The sequence below is a fragment of the Bos indicus genome, chromosome 25 (assembly GCF_029378745.1).
Source record: "Bos indicus isolate NIAB-ARS_2022 breed Sahiwal x Tharparkar chromosome 25, NIAB-ARS_B.indTharparkar_mat_pri_1.0, whole genome shotgun sequence".
Lineage (NCBI taxonomy): Eukaryota > Metazoa > Chordata > Mammalia > Artiodactyla > Bovidae > Bos > Bos indicus.
Window position 1 is genome coordinate 30,186,474 of NC_091784.1, and position 14,347 is coordinate 30,200,820.

At 48.4% G+C, this 14,347-nt stretch overlaps 1 protein-coding gene across 1 annotated transcript in view; it reads right to left on the minus strand.

The window, feature by feature from the left end:
• Positions 1 to 548: 548 nt before the first annotated feature.
• Positions 549 to 14,347, minus strand: part of GALNT17 (polypeptide N-acetylgalactosaminyltransferase 17) — a 429,186-nt gene continuing 415,387 nt past the window's right edge. The window contains exons 10-11 of the mRNA XM_019988316.2: positions 2,484 to 2,651; positions 549 to 2,021 (exon numbers count right to left, since the gene is read on the minus strand). Coding sequence (XP_019843875.1) covers positions 1,893 to 2,021; positions 2,484 to 2,651 — 297 coding nt within the window. The 3' untranslated portion in view covers positions 549 to 1,892. The remainder of the gene's footprint in view (positions 2,022 to 2,483; positions 2,652 to 14,347) is intronic.

Consider the following 14,347-nt stretch of genomic DNA (forward strand, 5'->3'; position numbering starts at 1 on the left):
GAGCAGGAACAGAGAGGCAGACTAGAGAACGGATTTGTGGACACAGCAAGGGGAGGCGGGGGGATGAATTGAGACAGTAGCATTGACATAATACACTACCACGTATAAAATAGACAGCTAGTTGTTGTTTAGTCGCTAAGTCGTGTCCGACTAGTTTGCAACCCCAGGGAAATGTAGCCTGCCAGGCTCCTCTGTCCATGGGATTTCCCAGGCAAGAATACTGGGATTGGGTTGCTATTTCCTTCTCCAGGGGGTCTTCCACGACCCAGGGATCGAACCCATGTCTCCTTCATTGGCAGGCAGATTCCTTACCACTGAGCCATCAGACAAGCCCATGACAGCTAGTGGGAAGCTGGTATGTAATACAGGGAGCTCAGATGGGTGCTCTGTGATGACCTGGAAGGGTGGGACTGGGGGGAGTTGGGGGTAGGCTCAAGAGGGAGGGAATATATGTATACCTATGGCTAATCCACGTTGTTGTACAGCAGAAACCAACATAACAATTATCCTCCAATTAAAAATTAAAAAAAAAAGTGAACCAGGCTGCGTTGGGAATTGCTCACATGTATTTATTTCACAAGTGGGGGGGAACCTTCACCAGTAAGATGCCACCAAATGAGACACTGTGAACCCCAAACTGGGCAGGGACAGAGTTTGGTTCTGGGCCGGGCTTGTCCGGACAGCATGAGGGAGACAGATGGGAACCGGCGGAAGGGCAGCCTTCCATCTGGGGCGGCACAGCGGGCAAGGCCCAGCCACGTCCTCCCGGCCAATGACCGTGGCCACGCCCTCCCCCACCTCGGGCAAGCTTCTTCGCATCGTTGACCTGATCCGGGTGGGCAATAAAGCGACAAGTCCAGGGTCACACCTCTACGCCTCTTCTACCATGCACTCAGACGCACACACCCGGACACACACACACACCACGCACACACCTTCATACGCATGCACACGCGTCCATATATTAACTCTGATTTATAAGTGCACCCTAACCAGAGGGCAATCGGAAAAATAGGATTACTCTTCCGCGAGGACTCGGCTGCCCTCTCCCGTCAGCCAGCAGAGTGCGGGGAGACACGAGATGAGCACCCTCCAGAGTCCTGGCCCCCCGTGCCGTGCTGATGGCAGTCCTTAAGTTCCAGGTGGAGGCTGTTTGCCGCCCCCGCGGCGGCAGTTAACGGCGTGTCTGGGGGATGCTCGGTCCCTGGGCAGGCAGGGCAGAACAGCTCCAGCCGGGGCCCCTCACAGCCAAGGCCGGCCGTATGCTCTCTGGCTCCCTCTTGAGGACACAGGCGGAAAAGCTGGCACTTAGGCACCTTGGCGCCCAGGTGACCAGGGAAGCATCCTCCCAGGTCATCTCAGGGGTGGGAGTCCAGCAAAGTCCAAGGCCACCGGCTGGAAGGTTTGGGGTGGTGATCTTGGGCTGTAAATGGGCATCTGGGCAGAGGCAACCTGGGGGAAACTGAGTCCCAGGGCCTCGCTGCCTTCTTGGAGGAGGAGGAGCTAGGATGTGGCCCAGCCCCCTCCCCTTTGTTGAAGGCTGAGGAGAGAAGCTGCTGTGAGATGAGAAAAAGGAGTGGCCCCTGCCAGTCCCGTCCTGACGGCAGGTGGGAAGATGACCAAGAGGTGTGTTGTCTTGCTCCTTGGTACCAGATCCACATCGGGCTGCAGAAGACACGGCTTCTGGGTTCCCAGAGAACGGTCAGGGGTCTTTCCCTGGGTGCATGAGCCTCAGGAAGCTGGATGCCTGATGAAGACGCAGAGTCTCCACCGGGGGCCCCAGGCTGCCCTGGAGAAGCCCCACTGAGCACCCCCCGGTGTCTTGCTGTTTCTCTCCCAGTGTGGCTGGTCCAGAGCAAGGCAGCCCTGTCCCGGGGGCCCGGCTCCCCCCACTACTTGATGGAGTTCTTGATGGTCCACCTCTGCCCCGTGCAGCTGCGGAGCGTGAGGTCAATGCCCGCCAGGCCTCGGTTCTCCACCTCCAGGCAGCGTCCCGTGCCTCTGTTCATGATGGCGCCGTTCTGGGAGGAGGTGGGGGTGAGAGGAGGGGAGACAGACAGACAGAGAAGGAGACAGGGAGACAGCGATGGAGAGACAGAGACAGGACCAGAGAAAGACAAAAGAGACAGATACAGAGAGACAGAGATAAGGACAGACAGAGAAAGAGAGAGACAGATGGACGGTGAAAGATACAGAGAATGAGAGAGAGAAACAGAGATAGAAAGAGACACACAGAGAGCCAGGGAGAGCCAGAGACAGGGAAAGGAGGTGGGGAGTGGGTAGAGAGAAAGAGAGAATTACCATAGTGCCTGGCTACTAAGAGGGAAAGGCTCCTGGGATCCCCCTGAACACGCTTTGAGTCTAGTGTCTGGCCTCAAGCTGGGAGACCTTGGGTTGCACTCTGTTGCTGCCCTTCCAGGGGAAGCCCGTGGCATCCTCACCTGCTCCAGGCTGCCTGCCCAGCCTGTCCGTGGAGGGCTCACCTGGATGAAGTTCCAGCGCTTGTACAGGCTGCTCTTGACCTTGTCGCAGTCCAGGAGCTGGGGCAGCCGACTCTTGGCGTTGTCCACCAGGCAGCGGGTGTCAGGGAGGAGCGTGGTGGTCCCCAGGGCGCCCAAGTGCAGGAAGCCCTCCTTGGTGTAGCGAGCCAGCTGGGGAAAAAGCAGAGTGGCAGGGCCATGGGCGGCAGACGTGAGATCACGAGGGGACATGGGTGCCCCACGACTGTCTGGGCTGCAGTCCCGGCTACCTTCTCAGGCCTGGCACTGTCCCCCACCCCACCCCAACCCCACTCATAGGAGCGCCCCACCCAGGAGGCCCTCGGCTTGCGAAGCCTGGACACAGATTCCCCGGGCCCCTCTCTGACTTCTTCCTAAGCATGTCCATGGCCAGTATTTCAGGAGTCTGGCCTTCTGTTCAACCACAAGGGGAGCAGGAATAAATGAAAAAGCAGGACATTTGAATTCTAATGTTGGCTTTGCTTCCAGCTGGCTGGGCCAACCTGAACAAGTCACTTGACCTCTCTGAGCCTCCACTTCCTCCTCATTTGTTAACTGGGATCAATTAAATCTATCCTGCTGCAAAAGGGCCCAAAGAGGCAGCTCACTGAAGAAGAAACAGGCATGTTAAAAAGCATCCAACATGTTAGGTGTTAAATAAAAATCAAAACAATGAGACACCATATTTTTTAAAAAAGAGATTATCTGTATTTTGTCAAGGTGAGCCTAAGATGGACTGGAGGGACGGTAAATAACTACCACCTTTCGAAAAGGAATTTCCAAATGTGAAATCTGCACTTTTAAAATGTTTATGTTTCTCTCCTTTGATCCAATCAATCTACTTTTAAAAATCTTGGGAATTTCCTGGAAGTTCAGTGGTTAGGACTTGGTGCTTTCATTGATGAGGGCCCAGGTTCAATCCCTGGTCGGGGAACTAACTAACTGTGGCATAGCCAAAAAAACAAACAAACACGCAAACAAAAAAAAACCTTCCACCTATCCCAAGAAAATATAACTGTGAACAAAAGTTTATGTAGGGAGGGTGGGGGAGGAGGAGGACCTGGATGAAGGCAGTCAAGAAGTACAAACTTCCACCTATGAGATACATAAGTACTAGGGATGTAATGTCGGAGAAGGCGATGGCACCTCACTCCAGTACTCTTGCCTGGAAAATCCCATGGACGGAGGAGCCTGGTGGGCTGCAGTCCATGCGGTCGCTAGGAGTCGGACACGACTGAGCGACTTCACTTTCACTTTTCACTTTCATGCACTGGAGAAGGAAATGGCAACCCACTCCAGTATTCTTTCCTGGAGAATCCCAGGGACAGAGGAACCTGGTGGGCTGCTGTCTATGGGGTCGCAGAGTCGGACACGACTGAAGCAACTTAGTAGCAGTAGCAGCAGGGATGTAATGTACACCATGATAAATATAATTAACACTGCCATATATTACATATGAAAGTTAAAACAGTAAATCCTGAGCTCTCATCACAAGAAAAAAATTTTCTTTTTCTATTTCCTTAATTTTGTATCCATGTGAGTTGATGGGTTACTCTGATAATCATTTCAAGATGTAAGTCAAATCATTATGCTGTACACCTTAAACTTAAACAGTGCTGTATGCCAGTTACATCAGTAAAGCTGGAAGAAAAAATTTACAAGGTATTTTGCATGCTCAGTCGCTCAGTTGTGTTTGACTGTTTGTGACCCCAAGGACTGTAGCAAGCTCCTCTGTCTATGGAATTTTCCAGGCAAGAATATTGGAATGGGTTGGTGTTTCCTACTCCAAGGGATTTACTGCAATGTTATTTCTAATGATGAAAAGGCAGAAATATCCTAAATGTGCAGTCCAGTGCTGGGCCTTGCCCTCTGCTCCATGTACTACAGCAAATGGTAGGTAGCATGGGGTGAATTGCCAAAGTGGCCACATCTTTCTGGGCAGCATGACTTTGCTGGAATTTCCATTAAGAAGTGGAGTCTCTCTCCTCATCCTGGAATACTGGTTGGCCTTGTGACTTGCCTTGCTTTGACCAACAGAAAGTAGCAGAAAGGAGGAGGTGTTTGTTCCTGGTATACAGCTTGCAAATTTCCACCCTCCTGGAACCCTACTGCTACCATGGCAGTAAGCCCAGGCTGGCCTGCTAAAGGATGATAGACACGTGGTTCAACCAACCAGCTAGCTGGTCAACCATCAGATGAGTGAATGAGGTTATCATGGATCAGACAGCGTTCAGCCAGTCTGCTAGCTGATGGAAGGAAGACACATGACTGAATCCAACCCAAAGCATCTGAGCCTGGTCCAGATCACTGCTCACCTGATCTTTAGACTCATAAGCAGTCATACATGTATACTGTTTTATGCCACTAAGGTTTGGGGGTAGTTATTACACAGCAGTAGCTCTCTGATACACAGATAATGTCGCCTGTCAACCCTTTGCACAACTATTTGTGAGTCCATACTAGTTTGGTGTCTTGGCCCCTCTTGCCTGCTCATTTTGTTTAAATTCCTGTATTCTAATTTTTGAACAAATACATTCACCCGTCTTTCACATTCCTTTGGGGGCAGGGACTGTATCTAATTTATTTCACTCCTTCCTAGGAGACAATCACAGACCAAGGGCTCTCAACATGTTTGTGAATGAGCACGTGACAAATGTGATGAACATCAACATTTCCAAAATGCAGCCACGGCTATTTCTTGAAACCCACAAACATGTCCTCTGTGTGCCCAGCCTAGGGACAGGCAGTGAAGGCTGTGTTCCCGCTGAGATGATTCAAGTGCAGGCTGGCGAGCTGCAAGCACAGCCTTTATGTCTGTTCTCACGATCCTCTGAGAGGCTGGAGCTGCAGTGATGATCATCAATAAACAAGAGATCCCTAATCCATTACAAAATAATATTATCAGCCAGCATGTGTTGGAGGCATCCTTGGCCCCAGAGAAGAAATAATGTAATTTCTACAACAACCTATGAATTAGGTTCTACTACCCTTCCTGTTTCAAAGGAAAGGAAACAAGCCTGAAGACATCTGGTCAACCTGTCTGGGCTCTGGCTTCTATCCTTGGGATCCCAGAGACCCAATGGTTGGCAGCCCTGGCCCAGGAGCTGAGCAGCGGAGGGATCTCCTTTCAGATTGATCCTGGGCTTCTGAGATCCTGGGCATTTCTGGCCAGAAATGGAGCAGGAAAACAGCCTTGCCCGGGACACATGTGCCTTTTCTCCAGAGGATAAGATCCTCTATAGGGGATTTCTCTTCCAGTGAAAACTGCTCAGAAACCCTCTGCTCTGATCCCCAAAGGGAGTCTTCCTGATCCCCTTAGAAACAAGTGACAGGGAGTTTATTAAATGCCCATGAGAGAGAGAGACGTGGTTAACATGTGTTTTAAATCCAAATTAGTTTCAAATCAGAGTAATTGTTACAGGCAAAACGGTTAAAAAAAAAAAAAATCAGAAGCCCTCCCCCATCCCTCCTTCGACAATGTCTCTCTGAATATATTCAAATTCACCAAATGCAAAGTGATGAATGACAGCAAGCTGCCTTTATGTTCGGGGGAAAGATATACACAGCTGCTTATTGAAATTATGAATCAATCTATTATCCAGCAGGCACACGCGCAGCGCTAAGAACATTAATTAACTGAGCGTATCTGTGACCCAGATGTTTAAAGAGCGAAGCTAAATGCCACTGGGATTAGAAGCTCTCCTTTCTGAGGTCTTTCAGGCCATGAAGACAGGGAGACCCAGACTTCGGAGAACTGTAAAGGCCAGCCCCCAGCCCCCAGCCAGGTGGGCAGGGCAGGAGAGGAGGGTACTGCAGGATTTGCGTTCTAGGGGAGGGCGGTTTCTCACACCAGGGAATGGATGCTTGGTTTGTTTCCACTTTGGGGCTATTCTAAATTACACCACTACAAACAGTCATGTATAAGTTCTGGTGTGAACATCAGTTCTCTTGGTTGTACAGGTTTTCTCTCTCACTCTTTTTTGCCCACTCTATACATGGGATCTTAGTTCCCCAATCAGGGATCAACCCTCGCCCCCTGCATTGAAGTCTCAACCGCAGGACCATCAGGGAAGTCCCCTCTTGGGTGTACAGCTGACTCTTGAACAACGCAGGTTTGAACTACGCAGGTCCACTTACACGTGGATGTTTTCAAGAAATATGTATAATATGATTGGTTGGTTCAATCTGCAGGTTTGGAACCACAGGTAAGAAGGGCCAGCTTCTTATGCATTTCCTCCTAAGATCCCAGCTGACTGTGGGACCTGAACTGCTGAAGTAGGCTTGTGACTGGTCCTCTTCCCTCCAGCCCTTCCCCGTTTCCATCTGTCCTCCCCGGTCCTGCACATTCAAATCCTACCATTCTCTGCCTCTACCTGCTGAGGCTCCCACTGCCCACAGATTTACGGATACACTTTCTCAGCCATGATCTTTTGCTATAGGTTCCCCAACTCATCTTTTCAGTGTTAACTCTTGGTTTCTTGGCTTAGTCTGACAGACAACTTGAAGATTCTCAAAAACACCCAACGGTCTTCTGCCGGGGACCAGCCCCAGCTGATCCAGGGTATTCGAAGGAAGAGACGGCCTAGGCGACTATTTATATGCCAATTAGAGATATAAAGAATAATAGAGTGAGGATAGCTCAGTAGGAAAATTCAGTGGAGAAAAGAGGCTGAGTAGCTTGGTTTACGCGGGAGACCAATAAAACTTCAAGACAAGAAGTTTGCACCACTTACGTAGGCCGCAGGCGCCCTCTCGAATAGCGGAAGCTGCCTCACCCTAGACACCTTCTCGAGTGGGTCTTAGAAGCCCAGGCATAATTAATAAGCATGGTGGGTTCCGCGCTCCAGATGGAGACTTCAGCCAGAATGTGAAAAGAATGACATGGGGAGACCAAGCGCTGGTGAGCAAGGCCCGTAGCTTTATTTTCAACAGGGGTTTTTATACCCTAAGTTACACATAGAGGATAATAGGGGATGCAAAGTCAGCAGTCTTTGACTCTTATCAAAAACCAGGGTTTCTTTCCTACAAATTTATCGTATACAAATGGTTTAGGTGATTTACATCATCTTCTGGCCAGAAGGCCTACTAACATTTTATGACTCTTGACAAGGACTTATCAACAAAGACTTATTTTCTCTAAGAGTAATTATTTTAAGGTTTGGCGCCATCTTCCGAAGATAAAATTGCATTCCTATAGGGTGGATGTGTAATGGGTTTACAACAAAGGAAAGAATTTATTACCTTAAGGGTCTAAAGTTACTAACACCAAGGCCACTACTTATTTTTTCTACATACCAACTATTAATTAATACATATTCAAGGATACAATTCAGGGGATGTGAAAACTTGGCAACAAACATTGACTCATCAATGACATCCCTTACTAGTCTTATTCTGACAGTTTCTAACTCTCTGAGAGGCTCTAAGCTATTTGAATATCTTAAGCTTCCCATGCCTCTTGAGGCTGGGAGACTGTAAACAATCGTATGCATAGCTGTAGGAGTCCGGGTAAACTTGTCAGGCGAGTTAGAGAGCCATCTGAGGGGTTTGGATTTAAACACTCCTAATTGCCCAGGAACTTTATTAATTGGAGCTGTAAGTTAACTCTTTGACAGAGAGAGCAAGATGGTGGTGGGGGACAGCCCCTAGTAAAGTCAGAGGTGAGAGCACAAAGCAATAAAGTAGGCAGACTCTGGTTTTTGGGGGGAAGATACTCGAGAATATCCGGGGAGACTCCCGAGGCTCGATCCCGCCTTTGCGTATCCCGAGCCTCCTTCCTCATGACCTTTGTCACGAGCGGAATGTCTCTCGCCGGCTCCCGGCAGGTCTTCCCTGTATAAGATATACCCCGGACATCTCTGGTGGTTCAGTGGTTAAGAATCTGCCTGCCCATACAGGGGACACAGGTTTGATCCCTGGTCTGGGAAGATTCCACATGCTGAACGGCATCTAAGTCTGTGTGCCACAACTACTGAGCCCACGCTCTAGAACCTGCGAGCTGCAACTCCTGAAGTCCGCTCATCCTAGAGCCCTTGCTTCCCATCAAGAGAAGCCTGTGCGCTGCAACTAGAGAACAGTTTGCCTCAACAAGAGTAAGCCTGTGCAGAGCAAGGAAGACCCGCACAACCAAAAATGAATAAAATTATTTTTAAAAATTCTTATTTTGAAACCTAATCCCCCCAGTTATACCTACTCCTACCCCATCTCCCTTCCTTCCACAAAGCCACCGCATCATGTGATGTATTTCAATTTATATACTTCTACATTCTATTAATGTGTCTTTCCCTGTTAGAGATTTTTGTCTTTGCTGCTGTTTCAGCACTGCAGCATTCTACTCATTGTTACATACCATAAGGACCAAGAAAAGTATCTCGCAAAAAACAAATGCTCTATAAATGTCTTTTGAATTGAACAGGATTATTTTAGATTTTGCTGCTGGGCCCATGAGGAGAAATAAATGTCATTATCCACAACCCTAATGCATTAGGGAAAAAAAAACCCTTTGAGCTCAAATACAATTAATTCTCATTTAAGAGAAAAAGGAATTTTCTATTTGAAATGATCGAAGAGGTGCATAAAACTATTAACCCACATTTAACAGCCTTGAGGGAAAACTAAAATATGCAGGTTATAGCCAAATAAACAAAAGCCAGCCAAATAATTGTGGATGACTTTGGAACACAGCAAAATCTATCGGATTGTCAATAAAAACATGGCTTGCAATTGCTTTCATATTAAGGGTCTCTCTCATCATTTCAAAATCAGGCCTAGTCAGAGTAGAATACCATTGGTAAATGAAAAATGCAGTTTATCTAGCTTCTACCCAAGAGACAGAGAGATGGGTTCCATTGATTCAGAACTGCTCTGGGGTGAATTTATTTGTTTGTTGTGTGGCTGAAGCCATGAGAGTGGTTTCTGGGGACAATGAGTACATGCGTACATTTTTACAAACAAACAGACTTTCTTCATCACTGTCCAGGGCATGCCAGAACTCAATTCAATACAGAAAAAAAAATATTTTCAACTGTATCAGAGTGTATGCACGGTGGCTGCCTAGGATCTGGGGTGGAGAAAAGGAGCAGGAGGAATCTTTAGGGGCGTCAGTGGAAATTCAGAGATACACACTACCATACGTAAAACATATAGCCAGTGGGGATTTGCTGTATGACTCAGGGAACTCAAACTGGAGCTGTGTGACAATCTAGAGAAAGGTGGGATGGAGTGGGAGGTGTGAAGGAGGCTCACGAGGGAGGGGACATATGTATACCTATGGCTGATCATTGTTGATGTATGGCAGAAACCGATACAATATTGTAATTGTCCTTCAATTAAAAATAAATTAAGAACAAAAATGGAAATGCAACAGAAACTTTCTATGTTTTGATTAAGCAAGGGATTTCATAGGTGTGTACTGCCAGAACTCAGCCAACTGTACACTTCTAGCAGATACAAATTACTGTACCAACTTTATACTTCAACAAAGTGGACTGAAAAGTCTATCCGGGGATGTCCCTGGTGGTGGAGTGGGTAGGAATTCGCCTGCCAATGCAGGGGACATGGGTCCGATCCCTGGTCCAGGAAGATGCCACAATGCTGTGGGGGCAATAAGCCGTGAAGCCTGGGCGCCCTACAGCCCGTGCTGTGCCACAAGAGAAGCCACGGCAATGAGAGGGCTGTACCTGCAACCAGAGAGTAGTCCCTGCTCGCCGAAACTAGAGAAAGCTTGTATGCAGTGATGAAGACCCAGCACAACAACAACAACAGAATACATAAATAATCATTAGTTTTAAAAAATCGATCTGGGAGCTTAAAGGCATGCTATAGAATTCAATATGTTTCCTGTAAAGAGGGTCAGATCCTAGTGGGGTGGTGGTCCCCAAGGCCTCTCTCCTCACCATTATGACTCATCATGCTAGATTTTTATTTTTAATTTTGGCTCTGCTGGGTCTTCATTGCAGGCTTCTCTAGCTGTGCTATGAGGGCTTAACTGCTCCACAGCATGTGGGATCTGAGTTTCCTGACCAGGGATAGAACCCACATCCCCTGCTCTGGAAGGCGGATTCTTAACCACTGGACCACTGGATCACTAGGGAAGGCCCGTTGTGCTGGATTAAAGCGCAGTATTTCCAGACAAAGCACTTGCTACTTGCAATGAATGTGGAGACACCTGTCTTTCTGGGGTCCAGCACTCTGGCTCCATCACCCACCAAATTCGGAGCTGCACTACGGTCTGTCCCAGGACCCCTATCCCGCTGTCCCCTGGGACACAGCTGGAGCCCCACTGGCCTCTGCAGCTCTGCCCTCAGCACCGAGTTGGAATGTTCAGCACTGTCTGAACTGAACAATCAGGGAATGAGGCTACTTGAACAGTTGGCACTTGCTTTGCTGCGTGTCGTGGTGCTAAGAACACAGAGCCCTTTTCTCCAGGGGTTTTCACCTCCCCCTCCATCATCCTTGAGAAGTAGCGATGTTGTTTCCTTACTAATTCAGTGATATGAGAACCACCTAAAACCAACATATTTCTTTGGGGGGAAGAAACGCTGAAAGCAAGCCTCAGAAATGATAATGGTTGTTTGAAGGTGGTAGAATTATAGATAATTTAAATTTGTCTTTTTCAAATTCACCAATTAGCTGTTGCACCTTTAGGAAACAAGAAAAAGATAAGGAGTGACTCACTTTGAACTGAACAGCTCTGGGTGAGGCAGGAAGGCTCAGCTGCTAATGTGGCCACCATCCTAGTGTTCTGAGCTCGTTATTCCAAGCCTAACAGTAACACAAAAACCTGCCTGGAACCTCCCTGGTGGAACAGTGGCTAATACTTGTGCTTTCAACGCAGGGGGCGCAGGTTCGATCCCTGGTTGGGGAACTAGAATCCTGTGCATTGCAGCCGAAACCAAACAAAAACCTGCCTGGATCACTTTTTGTGTTTGGACGAAGATCAATTCAACTTCTAAGGAGATGTAAAACTTTAAACCAAGAATCTCCACTGGAAAACAACTTAGGACTGTAACTCTGATTTTCTGGAAAGAAGAGCTCATCAACCCCTTCTGGCAAGAAAGGAAAAGTACAGGAATTCCTCCTTAACCTGGAGGCCCCCGTAAGCAAAACCAAATACCCCTGCCTTTAGTTCTGCAAGCCATCTAAGACGTCGAGCACTTGTTCTCTGTATGTGGTCTGCGAGATCCACTTTTCAGGGGTGATTAGAAAGAGAGAACCAGGGATTGGAAATGGAAAAGCAAAACAGATGGGAGACAGAAAGGCTGGGGTCCCCCGCCAAGTCTCAGGGAGCAGAGGGGAAGTAACTCTGCTCTTCTCCCAGGTCTGCAGAGAGGGTGGGCGTGAGGGATGCTCGTGAGTACTGGATGAAGGGACAGCCCAGGAGGCAAGAGCTCAGAGCCCTGACATAAACAACCCAGAAACGGCTTGAATATTGTGAGGGAAGATGAGTTAGAGGAACAGCAACAACAAAAAGAGAATCTGCAGCGAGGCGTCACGGATTCATAGAGTTGCACCGGAATGCAAGGGGAGGTTTTCTGTTTTTCAATATTGCAGGTGTGTACATGCTCAGCTGTCTCAGTCGTGTCCAACTCTTCGCAACTCCATGGACTGTAGCCCTCCAGGCTCCTCTGTTCGTGGGATTTTCTAGGCAAGAATACTGGAGTGGGTTGCTATTTCCTCCTCCAGGGGATCTTTCTAACCCAGGGATCGAACCCGAGTCTCTTACATCGCAGGTGGATTCTTTGCCGCTGAGCCACCAAGGGAGCCCAAAATACTGCATAAGAGACAGGCAGTGGAAACACAGCAGCACAGAAGCTCCAGGGTGTCCCGCTCCAGGGTGTCCCTGGTATGGTCTCTCCTGCTTTCTGTGGTCTCTTTTGTATATGTGTAGGTTTCCCAGACATAAACAAATACCTGCCCTCGCTCCTCCAACGCTGGTTTCCCTGAAGAGCTAAGGTTTCCCTGCTTTGTAGTGGTTTCCAGGAATTGAGCGATCATAGGGTTTGCTTCTTACAGAAGGTGAGAGGTTTGCTCCAGAATCACGAGCCTGCTTGCTGGGGCAAAGCCACCTCCCCCTGGGGTGCAAACTCCAACATGCTCTCCGAGGATCCGTCCCCTGCGCCCCACCACTTACACGACTTTATCTGGAAGCGGAGGCTGCTGGGTGTCATTAACTTCGGTGTTTTCCAAGTGCCTTCCACACACTAAGCCCCGTCACTCCATGGGGACACTGGTGCCTTATTGGCAAAATGCATCATCGTGACAAGGTGTTTGAATGATGGATCGCTTAAACGATGAAGCCATCAAAGAGGAAGCCCAAGATCAGATTACATTTAATTACGGGATAAAGGAATTCTCATCTATCACTCTGCTGATGAATTAGCTGGGGGAGGGAATGTGTGCTTCTCAGCAAAGAGGGGAGAGGAAGACTAAATGTGCTGACAGACGGACAAACAGGGGAGACCTGTGACACCCTCCCTGGAACTCACTGGGGAGTTCCTAAACAGAGCTGACTCCTCTCAGTTCCTCTCCAAGGGGCATACCTCACCTCCAGAAGGCCCCATTAGAGCTTGGAGCTCTTTCAAAGAGTGCTGTGTGGAGTCCCCAGGGGCCCTGCACTCAGAGCTCTTGCTGGCCATGCCCTATCCATGGCGTGGCTGCTGGGCGCTGGGGTCCTCAGCTCAGGGATGAGGAGACCGCACTGGAATTGGTGAGGCTGTAAGGACGGTGCACAGGAACACTCCCAGTGAAGTTGATCCTCAACTTGGAGGTGGATAAAAGCACTGGGGGACAGAGGGAGGGACAAACGAGGAGGGGCTTCAGGGGAGAGTTGGGGCATTGCAGAACTGCTCTTGATTGTGGTGGGGTCACTTGACCATACGCTTTGTCAACAACTTGCAAAACTGGGACTTCCCTAGCTGTCAGTGGCTAAGACTTTGCCTTCCAATGCAGAGGGGGTGGGTTCGATCCTTGGTTGGGGAGCTAAGATCCCATGTATCTTATGACCAAAAACCCAAAACTTAAAACAGAAGCAATACGGTAACAAATTCAATAAAGACTTTAAAAATGACCCACATAAAAAAAATGCTTAAGACTGTTCTCTCCTGTGGCTCTCAAGGAAGCACAGTGGGGCAGTGCAAAAAGCCCTGTGAAATACTAAAAAGTATTGAAAATAAAACTTTAAAAGAAACTCGCAAAGCTACATTATAAAAACAATGAATTAACCTTAAAATTAACCTTAAAAGTGAAAACAACATTACATAAAAACTGAAATAGCATTATAAATTGAAAGAAAAAACCAGGCTGGTATGCTAGGCATAGGGCTTCCCATGTGGCGCCAGTAATAAAGAACCTGCCTGCCAAGGCAGGAGACACAAGAGATGTGGGTTTGACCCTTGGTGGAGAAGATCCCCTGGAGTAGAAAATGGCAACCCACTCCAGCATTCTCGCCTGGAAAATTCCATGGACAGAGGAGCTTGGCCATGGGGTCATGAAGAGTCAGCCACGACTGAACATAAGCACACATTAGGCATTAATCTATGTTATGTGGACAAACAGGGACATGGGATCGCTACGTTATAGCCTCGCCCATAACGTATGCCCAGTAAATGGTGTTGATGGAAAAAGAAAGCATCTGGAGATGCCTGTGAATATGCAGATTCCCAGAGTCCACCTTCAGCAGGTCTGGGGTTGGACTCAGGGATCAGCATTTGTAATGAGTTCCTGGTGGCTCCCTGTGGACCATGGCTGAGATGCTGGGTGGGGAGTCCCACCCTTCATCCTGGCTCTCAATACTCTGTGCCTTTTGGCTGCCCTGGGGCTTCCTGTTGGCGCTAGTGGTAAAGAATCCA